General features: G+C 50.6%; 1 protein-coding gene across 1 annotated transcript in view; it reads left to right on the top strand.

The window, feature by feature from the left end:
• Positions 1-3,152: 3,152 nt before the first annotated feature.
• Positions 3,153-16,698, top strand: part of LOC128267649 (patronin) — a 39,714-nt gene continuing 26,168 nt past the window's right edge. Inside the window, exon 1 of the mRNA XM_053004535.1 lies at positions 3,153-3,275. Coding sequence (XP_052860495.1) covers positions 3,195-3,275 — 81 coding nt within the window. The 5' untranslated portion in view covers positions 3,153-3,194. The remainder of the gene's footprint in view (positions 3,276-16,698) is intronic.

The following is a 16,698-nucleotide window of genomic DNA, read 5'->3' as shown; positions in this document are numbered from 1 at the left end:
CATTCGGACTCACACCGGCGAAAAGCCGTTCATGTGTAAAGTCTGCAGCAAAACGTTCCATGCGTCAGGCACCCTGCGCAACCATATGAAAATTCACGACAAAAACCAACATCAATGTACTCGTTGTTCTGACAAATTCGCACTGAAAGAACAACTTCAGGATCACATTCGGACTCACACCGGCGAAAAACCATTCATGTGTAAAGTCTGCAGTAAAACTTTCCATGCGTCAGGCAACCTGCGCAAACATATGAAAATTCACGACAAGGAACAACATCGCTGTCCTCATTGTTCTGGCAAATTCGCACTGAAAGAACAACTTCAGAATCACATTCGGACTCACACCGGTGAAAAGCCCTTCCAATGTAAAGCCTGCAGCAAAACGTTCCATGTGGCACGCTACCTGCGCAAACATATGCAAACTCACGACAAGGGCCAAAATCGCTGTCCTCATTGTCCTGGCAAATTCGCACGGCAAGAACAACTTCAGGATCACATTCGGACTCACACCGGCGAAAAGCCGTTCATGTGTAAAGTCTGCAACAAAGCGTTCCGTGCCGCCCGATACCTGAGCCGACATATGAAAATTCACGACAAGGACCAACATCGCTGTCCTCATTGTTCAGTAAAGTTCGCACATCGAACACAACTAAAGATCCACATCCGCTTGCACACCGGTGAGATGCCATTCCCATGTAAAGTCTGCGGCAAAGAGTTCCATGCGGCCCGATACCTGTGCGCTCACATGAAAATTCATAACAAGGGCCAACATTAATGTCCTCATAGCCCTCGCAAATTCGTAGGGCAATCCTTACTTAAGGATCACATTCGGACTTATTCCGCCGAATAGTCATTCCGATATGAAGTTTGGGGCTAAGCGTTTTAGGCCAAAGCCTTTCTGCATAAACCGTTGAACCGATTCACAACAAGGACAAGAACTTGTCAGAACGACAGCATTCTGAAATTCACAAACAGCAACAACATAAATTTAATAAATTAACTGATAACAGAATAAATTCGTTATTCAGGAACACAATAGTTGTGATCAATGCACCAGGATGAATAGAATGCTGTTTGAATAACGATCATCCACTAATATATCTTGATTTTATACTTTCTTAGATATACTTAGATATTACTTCGTTTATTGCGTATCCTTTGGTGATGTTTGGCTTTGTTAGAATTCTTTATTGAACACTGAAATACAAAATGTTCTTCAATGTATATAAAAATGAATGTTTGTCGTCCGTCTGTACGTCTGTGCCGCATTTTCTCCAAAACTACTGAACAAATCCACCTGAAAATTTGCGCAGCGTAGTTTTGTGAATAGGAAAGTTTGACCCTCCTACATTTCCTGGAAGTGGGGCTCCCATACAAACGTAACGGGGGGGCCAGACAAATCGTAACAGAAGTTTTACGCTTCGTCTGGCCCCCAGTAACGTAAAATTCATCATTCAACGAACCAAATTCAAAAAATTCAAATTGTGTCAAAAGGGCTACCAACTTTGCCAGTTGTTTGACTTTGAATTTCGAAAAACCAGAGAGAGCGCATAGAGAATAGAGAATGAGAGAGAATAGAGAAATACAGAGAGAGAAGAGAAAAGTTGGTCAGTTTCGGATAAGAAAGGTCAGGTTCAAACACAAAACGTCAAAAACGCAAAAAGAGTTGTGTCAAATTTCATGTTTCCATTTTCATAATTTTCATTTTTACCACGGAAAACCACGGAACTTGTGTTGTGTAGTCCCCGTTTTTGTGTACTGCAAAAGAAACTGCATCCTTTGGGAAGCTGGCAGTGCATTTTAGTGACACTCTGCCTGTGTGTGTGTGAGAATGAATCGGTATCGTGCGCGGTGGTAGAGGAAGTAGCCTCTTCGTTCGTGGCCCTTTTTTGTCAACCGTCGTGTGGCCACAAGTGGAGAAAAACCGGGCCCGTCCTCACATCTTGGCCACAAGTTCGTCGTCATCGCTTTTCCCCCGTTTGATTGGTTGTCAAAAGTTGGAAGGAAGGAAAGAAAGCAAGCAATCGGAATATCAAGGTAGGCTGTGCACAGGAAGGCTAAACGCACACGTCCCATCCCAGGGAAAAACAATTAGCAAGAAAGAGAGCGCGACAGTGCGCGTGTGAGTGCGTGAGTGTGAGCGAGCGGGCGAATGTGGCGAAACTCGCGAGAAATGGTTACGGTTTGTTTTGCTGCTGCTGAGTGAGAGCGAGTGAGCAGTGAGCAATCGATTGTCGCGAGTTTGTTTAGCTCTTGCGAGCGTGCGAAAGAAAGAGAGCGAGCTAGCGTCCTCGCCCGTGTGGGCGCAGTGCGTGTGTGTGTGTGCGAGGCTTGCTAAAAGCCGTGCAGCCGTGTTTAGTGGCCAAAAAAAAGTGAAGTGCGTGCAGCAAAATTCCCATCTTCTTGTGTTTTCACCGAGAGGGTGAATCCGTGCTCCATTCTCGGTGTCGCGCGTAGTGAGCCAAGTGACAGCTCGCAGGTGAGCAGTGAAACTCACACGTGTGAGCTCACCAATCTCGGCGGTGGCACATCGCGTCGGAAGAAATGCTGTCAAAACCGGAGCCCAATCGGGTGGCTTGAATCGTGGGGGTTGCTTTTCCGGCCGTGCCAAAGCGCCCCGTGTGTCCCTTCCGGAAGTGCACACTACGGATCGTTGTGATTTCGTGACCATTTGCACCAGCTGTCAAATCGCCCCTCATCGACGAAGGATTACTCATCTGAATCGCATTTTGCGTAGCTTGTGTGCTCGGGTGGTTTCGTCATCGCTTCGGTCGGTTTACGGGGTTGCTGACACAACCCACGGATTTCCGCTGTGGTCCGTCGTGCCACCTCCTCCGTGTCGATTCCGTGCTAACAAAAAGTGCGTTTTCAGATTCCACAGTTCTGCGTAGAGTTCTCCGCCAGTGGAGCCATTGGCTGTGGATGATTTTTCTCGGCACCCTCCGGCCAAGAGTGTACGTGCGTGTGTCTGTGTGTGTGTGTGTGTGTTTGTGCCGTGTGTGGGCAGCACTTCAGCACCTGTCGTTGCGTCCCGGTCCCGGAAGGGGTAGTTTCCCTTAGTGTGTAGCATAAGGGAATCGCATCGAAGTCACCAATGCTCACGTCGTTGGTGATGCATTTTACGCCCATCGCGACGGCCTGGAGAAAATTTGTTACTGCATAAGCGCAAACGTGGACAGAGCCAGCAGAGAAAAATGGATGCCCAACCGCAGCAGCAGCAGCAGCAGCTTCCGCCTCGATCTGCCTACGAGATGGAGACACAGGAATCCAGATTTGTAAGTTCATTCGAACGCGAATTTCCTCCTCCTCGTTAACCACATCCCCTTCGATACGGTGGCGCGTCACAGTTCGTCACCTTGAACGAAGGCCACGGTCATAAATCTGTTGTACTATTCGTTAGGCCATTGTTGTGCACAAAGGGGTGGTGGTGTAGGCATTTTTCCGGTGTAGCCCCAGAACACAGAATGTTTCGCTGCCAGAGAAGGGCAGCGATGGACCAATAGGAATTTCGGAACCATCTCGGACATGGTCGACGAGTTTGCGCAACAGTTTGGTGCGAAATATGGAACATTCGCGTCACTTTCGGAATCGTGTACAGTACAGCCTCTCGCGTTGTGTCCAATGTGAAGGATAGTCAAACGTCAGTGGGGCCAACAACAACAAACAACAGCTTAATTACACACAACATAATCTAGTAGCCTGCTGGCTTTCATTCACTGCGTTTTATCTGCGACCTGATTGTCGGATTGCGCCGTGATCTCTTTACCTTTTTACCTTTCTTATCAGCCGTTGAATCACTTGCATCACACTTGCTGACACTCCGTTTGGACGGATTCAAAACACAGCAACCCACCGCGCGCTCCTTCTCGAGCTGTTCACATATTTCTTCGTGTCAACCGACGCAGTAGCCTTAGGCGGCGGGTGACGAAAAAATGCTTATCAAATTCCTCAGAACCCTTTGGCGCGATGTCCACCACACCGCATTCCTTGGAAGGCACACAAACTCGGCTTTGTTCGCATTTATGCTTCCTTTCTAGCGGCGGTGGCATTTTATTGGAACAATTTTCTCATCTATGCGAAGCGTCCTAAGGTTGTCGTAACCCCAAAAGGTGACGTATCAAATACTCCTTGGCTCTGATGACAAGTAATGCAACGTATCTTTTTGTCCCAATATCCTCCAGATAATCGATCGATCGGATCCGCTACTGGATGCCGCGGAAGTCATGACAGCTGGATGGAACGGATCTGGACGCGGGACAGATTGAATCACTTTCGCTTTTAAAATTGTTTATTCATTCACTGTCAGCCTTTCGCTCGCTTGCTCGCGCGAGGTGGCCTTTCGCCGACCCGGCGACAATTGACGTTTTTCGGTTTCCATCGGACCCACACCGCGGGGTCCGTGTCTCGAAAATCTTTCTGCGGAATTTCACTTATCTTCAGCTCGGGGAGGTAGATAGCCGCCCGTCGGTTTACGAAATTGAAGGCGTCGCACGCCGCCGCTACAAACCCCTTCCGTCGGTGAAACTTCTTATCACACTCCGCGTTGTCTCCTCGTGTGTGTGTGCCTCGGGAAGATTTCGGGACAGGTTTCTGTGGTACCCGGCACCCGGGGTTTCTCACGTACCGCGCCGCACCCGCGGTACCGAGGCTGCAATTTTGCTGCTTATCTTATGCTACAAAACCGTTCCGTTTCAACTCCGGGCGTCCGATGCACCATGATTCCGTTCAGTTCTCTGGTGGTGTGTGTTCGCCTTGCTCCAAACCCTATTAGAGCGCGGAGTGGCCAGACTCAGGAGACGGTCGGTCGGTGAAAGCCAGCTCTCACGTGCCGTGCCCGGCTCACACACTGTGAATGTCTCACGCACACAGTGCCGCGCCGGGCGCAGGGTCCGGCACCATTTCCGTGGCAGACGGGAGAGTGCACATTCACACGAGACAACGAAATTAAATTAAGAGGCAGAATTTTAATTTATTAGCCATTGAAAAGAAACCGAGCAAGGGGCCGAGGCAGCCTCAGCAGCAGCAGCGGCCAATTGATGGAGCAGCAAATGCAATCGGAGCAGCAGGCAGGGGGCCGCGGCCCCCTGGCATCTGGCGCGTGGCGTGGCGTGGCGGGATGATCCGCGGAAAGAGGGTACCGTAGCGTAGCGTGCCAGTCGGGTTCGGTCCGGTGGTCCGGACCTCTCTCTCTCTCTCTCTCTGGTCGACTTCGGACCTTGGATGATGATGATCGAGTGTCCGGCCGCGGTGCAGCTATTTGTCCGGTTCCCACCCCAAGAGGAGAGCTTTCGGCGTGGCGTCCAGTTCTTATCACCAGCTCAGTTGTGAATACAATGGGCCCACAAGTAGCCACTCCCGCCGTGGTCGTGGTAATTTTGCAATTCTTTTTGTCACAATAAACATCGCGGGCGCAGAAGGGTGCTAATGGTGAAAGGTGTGATGTTAATTAGTCTTTGCACTTTTTAAGTGCATGTTAATGTAAAACACGGAACTCGGCTTCATCTCTCCGGCCGGTGAGAAACCGGCGCCGGAGCGTGCGCGCTCCAACGGCTTGTCAGTGCCATTTTCGGTTAACTTTCTTTCTAATAAACAACGTGTTCCATTAGCTAGCGGAATGGCTGCGGGAACATGTGTCCGACAAGGGGTTCGAGATTGATCGAACATCGCGATCATCATCATCGCGGCGGATGGTCAGCAGCGGACCTTGCAGTGGAAATACACCCCCCACACACCTGCCGCCGGGCGATCATGTAACATTAATCGGACAGTTTCCGTCGTGCGCCGCGGATCTTGATTCCGTTCCATCCGCTTTTCGTTCGCTTCTCTCTTCCCCATATGACGTCACTCTCGATTAAACTCTTCGCAATGGCCCCACCTGTGGCTCGATTTGACTGATCGCGCAGTGTGTCTAAAAGATTTGGATAACGCTCCCCATAAGATTGTGCACCACTCCGAGGAGGTGGCCTCCCGAGACGAGACAGAGAGCAGATAACATCCGTCAAAATACGGCAACGAGGAGATACGAGTTTCGCACGGCTATCACCCTCTCGTCGGAGAGAAATCGGGGTTCGGTTCGCAAAAGTTACGCCCCGCGACGAAAGGAAAGTGGCGGTGCCCTGTATCGGTGCAGCATAACTATCATTTTCCGCTGGCCGCGCGCCCCCCTCATTCCTCGATACGGAACTCGAGTCGTGACCCCTTCACTACCCCTTGGTTGAGTGTAGCGAAATACAGTGTGTCCTCCTTAGTGCGGCCCGATCGGCCTTCACCCCTCGCTGTGGGAGTGCGTATAATTCCGGCCAACAGCGCCAGCAGCAGTTACCTGCACTTAGCCTTTTTCGGGAACTTGCTTCTCTCTCTCTGCCGACTAATTGCTCCTAGGTTTGTTTCGCTTCGGTTTTCGGTCCACAAAGAAACGGAACAACGGTTTCGGAACGGAATGCAGTTTTCGGCCACATAATCCGCAGGTGCACGTGGTGTGTGCCCGTACCTGCCACCGCGTTTATTGGGCCGACGGGGAAGGCATGAGGCAATCGGTTTCGGTTTATTGTGCCTGGCTTCAAAATATCGCATTCCAAGCATGTTTTCGCGACGTACCTGAGGCCCCCTGAGAGGAGGTTCGTAAGCTGGCTTTATTACTGTATTACATGTGTTTTCACAGTCCCTCTGGCCCCCGGGGATCTCCGGCAAGTGGAGGGTTCTTGAAGCAACGAAACGAACGATTTCCAATCGCAACATTGATGACCATTACCTAGGACCAAAACACAGGGTACCGTCGTTACCACCGAATGGTCTGGGTCGGTGACAGGGTCCGGTGGCAGGGTCGCCGAGACGCCCACTCTATGTGTGACCGGCGCGGCGGTGGCCTCATTCCTTGCCGGTTTGTGGGTTAGTGGAGTCGCAAAAACAGAGAATGGGAATGAATAAATAGAAGGAAAGCGTGGAGTGGACCCCCCGGTCAGTGGCCCAAAACGCGCGCCACCTGATAGGGGGGACCCCATAAACAATAAAATATAATTTTATTGACCACTTCTGAGAGTAGAAAGAGCATCTCGCCGATGGGAGAATGGGAGTTTCGCTACGTTTTTAAGGCTTTCCCCTCCGGGGGACACCCGGCACCCCGGGTTGGGCTATGCAAAAACAGAACCGAGATCTAACAGAGAGGAAGGAATCACAGGAAAGGCTCCATCCGCAAAAGGAAAGCCAAGCCAGGCCGGGCCGGGCGGGAAGTAGCTAATGGGTTTTGGGTGCCCCGATGGATTGTTGTTGAGGGCCGAGGGAGAGAGCGAGTCTCCGTGAGGTGAGTCGTCGATTTTTCAATCGGCTGCGATTCCATTTTCGGAGCGAATCCATTTCTATTTCGGTCTCGGACTCTTCGGCCCGCGCCGCGATGCACAACGACGGACTGCGGCACCGGTAAGACGTATTGTTTCGAGTGAAGGCAAAAGAAACAACACACATACATACCGAGCGCCATGATCTTCGTCGGATTGGTGATGTCACTCGATGTTAGAACGGCGCATCGTCGTCGTCGTCATCGCGCCGCATCATTAATTCCCCGCGACACGCGGTTGCGTCACGCGGAATTCGGTTGATGGGCGATGGGCTTAATTGAAGGTGTCTCGTCTGGTCTGTGGCCGCTGGATTCCCCAGGAACGTCGCGGGTCGATTTCTTCTCAAAAGCGGCAGATGTTTTTATGTTTTATTTCTGCGAATCCTGCGCCCGGAGTATAAATAACACGTCCCCGAATGCCGATCCAATGATATCACTGGAAAAATGTCTTCATTTCCGTGGAAAGCACCAACCGGCCCGGGGCCGGAGAGCTGTTGCTGCCATGTTCCGGGGAATGGGAACGGAACGCACCACGCGCGGATCCCGCCGCGGTGTGTGTTGTGGATAGATTTCAAATCGCGTTTTTCACTCTGCTCCAGCTAATGTATACAAGGGCGAGAAAAAGTTGGACCTCGCGCGCCCCTCAAGTAGGTGCTAATGGAGAACCCGGGCACTTCGGGATGCCGGGCCGCCGGACGGTAACATATCAGAGCGCATGATGACCAATAAATTGTTTTTTGAAAAACCTAACCACGAAGGCGATTTTCATCGCGTAATTAGCCTTTTGGGGGCTTTATTTATTAACACTACTTACTCGTAACAAATTCGCTAAAGTATTTATTCGTCGGCCATTTTGCTTACCTCCGTTGGCGACGCTCGTAAAAAGCCGCACACCGCCGCCGCCTGCTAAGAAAATGTGTGGGCTTGTTGTTGAGGTGGCCATGAATAAATTTCTTCCCATACGTCGTCGTCTTTTGGCGGCCGCCGCCGCCGTGCCATGTTATCGTTCGTTCGGTTATTGATTTAACATAGTAGCCAATGGTCCAATACATGCGGCCCGCAAAACAATAAGAAATGGTACATTTTTACTCTTTTGGGAGTGTTGTGTTCATTTTACATCGCGCGGAGTGTTTTGTGCTGATTAAAAACTCTTAAATAAATGTGCCAACTCATTGGATCCGGTCGGTTCCGGTGCGGTGCTTCTAGCTTGACTCGGTAAAACAGAGAATATCTGTGCTGCGTGCACCTTCCGTGGCAACCGAAACGTCAAATCATGCGCTGATGAACCTCATTCAATTAATTACTACCATTAGGAGAGGGATCGGCCGCACACGAATCGCCGTGTGAGAGTTCTCCTAAGTAATGAGAGTTTGGGGCTGTTTATTTACTTCAGTTCGAAAAAGTGTAACAAAAAAAAGCGATCTCTGCGTGAATGTCAAATTCAAAGTCTAATCAAAGTGTGCTGCGAACTCCTTTCGCCACCGCCATTTGTCAACGCTTCAACCACAAAGCAATGACTTCATTCATTGATAAATATTTAACACCGCTTTCCGCTTTTGGTATTTCCGCCACCCCCCGGCCGGGGGGGGGTGCTCGGCCCATAATTTGTCTATTGAGTTGCTGCCCCATCCCCGGGCGGGAATCATTCCCCGGTATTGTTAAGGCCTTTGACATTCCCGGAGTGGTTTGTACTTCAACACACTGTTTATCGTTTGACAGCCGATTTGACAGCTACGCTGTTGCTTGTTACGCCCGGGTGGGTCATAACCGCAGAGTAGGTGCGGGAAGCTTGCGGCTTCTCACCCACGCGTGCCGTGGATGTGATGTCATGGCCACGATCGGTAGTAGAGGTAGGTTGTTTACCTGCCACCAGTGTCACTAGGCCGCCGCCGACACCCTGCACTTTGTGGGTGCGTTGGCGCTGGCGATGAAGCATCAATAAAGGCGCCTCCGCGACCGTCGTCCGTAGGAGGGCGTTCGAGGTTTTGCGCGCTCTGTCTGGGGTTACTTCTGGGGCTTTTAGCGAATCCTTTAAAAAAATATGCGCTACTAAAAACCCCCCCGGTAAAGGTGTGCGTGTAGGTTGTGGAAAGATATGGAGCGCTCCGACTGGACCACCGTTGGACATTGTCACCGCAAGGTCGAGTTCCAGACGCGAGCCAAATCATCTCAGTAAACCTGATCGGACGTTTGAGAGATGTTTATAAACGTCTTAATCTTTGTTTGGTACAGCATGGCAAAATAGGATAGCTTTTCAATTGCTGCGTTGTTCAATAAGTTTTGTGCCTCGATACCAGAGGGCGCTGCTACGAGCCTAATTTGTTGTTGTTGTATTAGTGCATAAGGACTCTTCGCCTTCAATTAGCGGATTAACAGGGTTTTTTTTTAATTTAAACGCGGTCGTAGTAGCCTTCAAGACGATCCATGTCAAAAACGAAAAAAAACAGACACAACACCTGAAATCGTAAAAAAATACAGGATATCGTATTGGAAAATCGTCGAATCAATGAAAGAGATTTAGTATAAGGCCTAGCCATCTCATTGAACAGTATAACCAATATTTTGACGGAAGTATTGGGTTCCAGAAAGCTGTTGATAAATGGGTGCCGCATTCGCTAAAACTGGAACAATGCAACAAATGGCGAAAATCCATGGATTAAAGTTTGAATTGTTCGAGTATTCGCCGTATTTACTGAATTTGTCCTCCTGAGTATAAATTGGAGTCTCCTCGGAACAAGTGTATTGATGTTCAGGAAGGCCATACTGAGTAATAAAGTGTGTTTCAAACCCTAAAAATGTGTCTTTCTTATCGAGGCAAGCAACTTATTCAACAACCTAGTATATTCACCACTTCCTTGAGCCGCATTCCGGCATTCGTAATTGCCCAGTGCAGCTTAGGCTGTTATTAGGCACGAAAAACAAAACCCAGAACAAGAATGGGCGCGCATCGGGCGTTGGATTCCAAGTCCGCGGCAACATAACTCATTAGGGGTATGCTATTTGAAACCTCAGCACCACCATCCCATAAAATCATAAGCGGAACGCGCTTGGGCCGGCCTGTTGCCAGACACGAAGACCCCTCTCGGTGCCGAGGGGGGCGATCCGATTGCGGGCGTGTTGCATTTCCTTTGCAGCATAAACAAATCACAGCTGAAACGAAACGAGCGTCGGGTTGGATGTTTATGCTAACGCGGGCCACAGGCAATCTCTCGGAACAGAGAGACATCGAAAAATAGAAACATCAATGCGCGCGTTCGATCGGATATGGGGCTGGCCAGGGTGGATCGCTTGGTGAAAGGGCAACGGCAGAAGCGGCCTTTTCGATGGAGCTACTCGAAAGAAATGTCAAGACACCGCCGCCAGATGAGTCGCTGATGTGCGTCGTCTTTGTTCCGATGTTGGCGATGGCGTAACCGCGCACTGCGCTGCGAGCCCCGTTACATGGAAGCAATGCAACTGACTTTTTCCTAGACAATCCATTCTTTTCGGTCCACTGTTCGTCGTCGTGGTGATCGGAATCGGATGCCTTCGATGCCACAACATTAAACGGTGTCGGCCGCAGTTTCATTCGGTTGATTTTTTTTCGATTTCGATCGCTAACCGGATGATGCAACCCGGATCGTTTGTCAAATTCCGCTACGTTCTTGCTTGCCTGCCTGCTGTTGTAGGCGGCCATCGCCATATTATCGCCATAATTTATTTATATAATACACTTCGGGCGTTTTCGGGTAGGACAGCTTTTTCAGCGTTGTCCCCCCGGTCTGTGGCCCGGTACATTCCTCGCTTGCGGCTTACGTCACCGCGGCACTCTGCAGCGCACATCGGGACGGCACTGCCCGGCACTGCTTCGTGAAAGCTTCCCATTTTCCCGTTCCCATCTGGCACACTTTCCCGGTTTTCGGTTGGCCACTCCGCGATTGCTCGCCTATTTGGGTTTAAAACGTCTGTGGGAGATTGAAAAGATATTAATGCTGCGCCACATGATAGACCGCTCTTCAGGCGTCGCCCTTGTTGAAGGGCGGTCCCAGTTCAAATTCCTCCAATCCGTTGCATCCGACTGTTGTTGCTATGTGCTCGGTTGACCGCATCATTTTGTCAGGGCTTTCTCCGCCGCACGCTCCACATTCGCTTCCGGCCGGAGATATCGGCGGATCGAAGCAAGTGGTGGCCCCCTGACAACCCTTCGTGGCCGGGGGTTTTAGTAGAGTGTGACGAATACATAACCCGTGCCTTCTTTCGGAACCACACGGGGATCAGGTGTTACATACTTCGGCTTCGTTACCTTCGTCTAATGATCGTTATTCGTCTTCCCAAATAACGCTACTCATCTTCTCCGCGGTTGGCCGGAACGGATCGAAGGGCAGGCCCTGAAGACCCGTCAGGGTGTCGAGCGCCCCTTACTTAAGTGACCTAACGAGTAGCGTCATCGTTGCGTTGACCCTTCCCCGCTGCACTTGGCCCCCGCGAACTCTGAACGCACAGTTGCCACACACTCAGAAGGGGCAGCCAGTAGAGCACTCCGAGAGCGTGATGCTAATTTACTTGTCCGCTGTCCGGTTGCTTAAGCCTTTTCTTGCAGGAGGTCCCAACAACTTGTTTTGCAATTCAAGTGTTCCATTCTACGCAGCGAGTGGCGTCGGTCACATGTACACGTTCGACGTCACGTTTAACGCGGCTAAAGGGCTGGACCACGCGACATGCTATGCTTCATTTTGTTGTCCACGTTTCCCATGGCGGGACCCCATGGGGGACGGACACGTTGCGAAGAAGTTATAAAACTGGCCACACGAGCCCGGGGAAAATCGTTTGTTGGGGAGACAGCCGAGGGGTGGCGCAAAGTTGCGCATGTTCGAACCTTCACTTTCTCCGGTGCGATTTTGTCCCCCCCGTTTCCTGTTGCGCTCGTAGCTCATTTGCCTATCCACCACCTCGCCTCAGGTCTGGAGCGGCCAACGGTGTGTGTGTATGTGTGGGAAAGTGTACCCTCCAAGAATGTCGACCTACAGCGCAGAGCCTCTAAGCAGCGCTAGAGCCTCCGCTAGCGGATTGACTTTCTCCGTAAATCTGGGCGCAGTTCGACCCCAAAGGTGAGCCGGGGGGAGCCACGCAGAAGACGGTCAGGTGTCGTAATGGCACATTAACCAGCCGCACCACCGTCACGACTCTATTATCCACGGCGACCTGGCTGCCTCCTTGGTGGGGCCTTTCGGAAGTCACTGGAAAATGATGCATAAATAACCGTTTATATCTTGCATCTCTGTTGGGTCCCCGTGACAACATAGTTTGCTATCTACCGTCGGCGTCGGCAGCTCCAGCCAGGCCCCTCGGTGTGGCTTAAGCTCATGACCCTTTTGGGGTGTGCCGCCTCGCTCTAATTGTACTCGTCGTGAGTCACGGTTCAGACGTCGATAGTTTACACCTTGCTTCGCCGCGTGCACGGCCGCGTCTTGCAGTAACACCTGCGCCAATTAGTCGGGGCCAGCGTCTTGTGGGGCCCGCAGACCTTAATCCGTGCTCTGAATTCGGGTACCGGATTTTTCGATCGGGTCCAACTTTATTTCTGGAACTAGCACTGGATGGTTGTTATCAGCGTGCAAACGAGATTATTCCATTCCATTATCGGCCAGAGCGTGGTTTATGTGCATAAGTTTGAATCCTCCAACAAACCTGCTGAACCTATGGAAAATAGAACCCAAGATAGAATAGCCTCTAGTGTGAGTGTTTCTGAGGCCACTTCAGTCACGTTGTGCATCAGGATGACGATCTGCGTACAACCTCCAGCAGAACCCGTGATTTGAAGCACTTTGTTGGTGTCTATTTACTGCACGCATCGCGAAGCATGTGAAATTTCGTTGAAGCCGACAGAGCTTGGGGTTTGTGTTGTTAGAGTTCTAGTATTAGGTGTATTACTTAATTCTTGCAGTGTTTTTTCGACATTTGTGACCTAACTGCAACAACAAAACGTATAACTACCTTAACGAAAGTATTTCCCACCTGTTAAATTTATTCACTCTCGAGTCGACTCGACAAACTAAAAACCTTTTTTGTAGAACCTCTTTTATTACACCGTAATGTAATAGTAGAAGGAGGAGGAGCCCAACAATTATAAGTCTTTCTTTCTACACTGCCTGTCGCGAACTTCCCGTTTCTCGCTTTTCCATCTTCTCTAAGGATACTAGATGTGCGTACGTCGTTCTAGCTATAGTTTCTAATAAGTCCGCCAGGTGCGCTGGTGCCGGCGGCTAGGACGTACCATGATATTCATTTTTACGCAACACCACTCTTAGCTACTACTTTCTGCCATATTTTAGGTAGTTTCTCGATTCCGTGTCGATAAAATTCCTCGTCTTTAGAAGCGATCCAATCAGAGACCCATTTTTCAATACTTTCATAAGAAGCGAACCGCTGTGCTCCCAAATCTTGAGTCAATCGTAACGGAACAAATACTAGTCCGAAGGAGCAATGTCTGGTGAATCCAGCGTGGGGGTAAACAGTTCCCATCCGACCGGACCGGAAGATCGGAAAGGCAAGTAAACGATGCGTCCGGCCGATGCAAGAGAATTCCATTCCGCGGCCGCGAACGCAACATGAGCCGCCGCCGTGGCGATGGCGATTGGGCATTGAACGGGTGAACGAGTCCGTTCGTCGACACTTTGTCCGCCGAGGCGTTGTTAGGTGTTGGTGGTTTGTGCAAAAATGTGCAATTGAACGGAAATTATCATACCACACAGTGCCGGCGCGGTACGTGGCCAGGAAGGCGTGTTATCCGGTTTTGCTGCAGTCACGAAGCGCAGTTGCGCTTTCATTTCCTCTCTCTCTCGGACGAACCGTCGAGGCCGATTTTGCTTTCCACCAGCCTTTTTTTGTTTTGTTTTCGGGGTTGATTGATTGCCTCCATTGGCTTCGAAGGATTTGTCCGTTCTGGCGCGCGCGCCTCTAACGGAAGGAAGATTTTCTTACGATTGATGGACAGCAGGACTTCCGCTATCCGCCGCTGATTTATTAGCCAATCGATGATCTCGTATCTCAGTGGTTTGAATTCTGCTCTAATTCTGTAAGACATTCGGCATTCAAAGCACTCCAAAAGTCACCCCTCGAGGCCCTCGAGTAGGTGTCGGAACACGATTTAAGAATTGCAAATAATGATAGATATGTTTGGAAGCTTCCAAAAAACACGGTCTGGTTCCATTGCTACGTCTCCAAGCACATCATTCTTCAAGAAAATAATCCATCGGAGGTCGGAAACACACATCTTTATTCCCTGTGACCCGCAAACGGCCGCCGGAAGTCTGTTGTGACAATATTTGTATTATGATTTCGGTTCCCAAATCTCCACGACGACGGATGGGCAGCATTATCTGAGTGATGGAGCCGCGGTTGACAGTTGCCACACTGCTCCCGAGTTAATGATGGTTAATCCGTCACCGGCGTCTCGTACGAGAAAAATCTCACCACACGGGGCTACAGATGGCCTGTTGTAAAATAAACAATTGTTTCCGAGGCTCGAAGGAGAACTCTCTTTCGCCGTCCCTTTTCCGTCAAGATCGCAATCCTTCGACTCATGGGGAATCATCTGCCAATTACTCTGGCGGTTGAAATCTATGATCAATTTATCTCCCGAAGCCGCTTTACGCGCTACGATCGCCTGTAAGCGGATCAGTTCGGTACGATCTTTTCTCTAAACCCCCGGCCCGGTTGCTGCTGATCACAATCAAGCGTTCGTGGTCGTGTGTCTGGTGCGCACGGTGGACTCTCAAAATGTTCGTGTTAATGAGCAAACGGATCGTTTTCAGTCCGAGCATAATCGGTGATATCTTTCCCCCCCGCCGGGAGTCAGGTACCGAACGACCGACCAGCACCAGCGCATATGATGCGCGTGGCCACAACGCAGGGAACGGTTATTCCCGGACCCGGCGCTGGTGTGCCCGGTATTTAGACGAGAGTTTATTTTTAAAATAGTTCAGCAAATGCACGCCGTGCGCATCCAGAGAGCGGGCAGCTGGGGCTCCGTGACTGGCCTGACGCATCGCGGACTCATCGAAAGCGTGCGGAAAGTGCACAATTTATGCTGTGCCGACGAGACCGAGAGTTTTATTTTTGCGCACCAATCGTAAGCCGTTTACGGAAACGAGGCCCCGGAACGGACTCGGAATTGATTTAGCTGTGTGCGCCGCGGTGCGGCACTATCGAGCATATTTCTGTTACTATCTTATTTTCGTTATGCTTCCGAAGAAGGTTATCGTGTTGGCTTGATGGCCAGTGACGCGAAAGATAGCTTAATTAAAAATAAACTACGTATCCGCGATCAGTGTGTGATCATCTAATGGTTTCCGAAGTAAGCCACACACCGCACGCTGCTGCTGCTGCGGGATGATGTCAGCCCAGAGTGGTGGCCAGTCCGGCTGGTTTTCGGGCCAGCGAGCCACGATGCATGTCACGCCGTAATGAGCGAATGGCGTAAAAACTGGACATTAATAATAAAAAGCAGCAGCTGAAACGACGCACCACAACATGACTTGGTGCTGAACATAAACAAAAACGTGGGTCCGGATGATAAAAATCCGCCGCGCCGCGGGTGCCACGCGTGCTTTCTTGTTGTACAAACCGGGACCAAACGTGACCGCTGACAGATGACTACAAATCGAATCGTTGGCGAAGCGACAATAGAGCGTGTAATATTAAAAAAAAATGGAACCGTTTTCCGGAACACCCCTCCCGGAACGGCGTGGGATGCAGATAAAATGTGCCCCCACGGGCGCAGTTTGCTCTCTAAAACATTGGGCCAATGTTACGGATCGAATCGAGCTCGAATCGCCCGCGATCGACACACTGGAACTGGGTCATGCTCAATGTAGCGCCGTGAAAAACGAAACCCCTTCGGCGGCCCCAATCGGAGGGGAAACCGGGCAGCGGCGGCGCCCCTTTCGATTTCAAGCTAAAGACCCCGCCTAAACTTCAATGCAGCATAAAATCGTTGAATTTCCATAATTAAATTTGGAAAAATACACACGCCGCCGGTGGTCACCGGCGGCCACCGGTTCTGTTTGACATCCGTTTGAAATGCTTTTAAAATGCATTCATTAGCACCAGCAGAAACGTTTGCCGGCCACAGCACACCTTTCGCCATCGTGGCCAAGAAATGGCCAGTGGGCGGTGCGCACTGAATTATCGATTTCTTCTCCGACCCAGACCAACCCCGGGCCGACCTAGAAACAGTATGTTGCGGCTGCCGCGTTTCGGTGAAATGGCATCAGCTGGTTCGCGGATTGCGAATGGAAAACCAACTTTGGCCGGCCCCCCTTAAATGCTGCAAGCCACGGCGCGCTGCGTCTTCACCGCGGGATGGTCCACAGTAACCATCACCC

The sequence above is a fragment of the Anopheles cruzii genome, chromosome 2 (assembly GCF_943734635.1).
Source record: "Anopheles cruzii chromosome 2, idAnoCruzAS_RS32_06, whole genome shotgun sequence".
Classification (NCBI taxonomy): Eukaryota; Metazoa; Arthropoda; class Insecta; order Diptera; family Culicidae; genus Anopheles; species Anopheles cruzii.
This window is presented reverse-complemented; position numbering and strand designations above follow the sequence as displayed.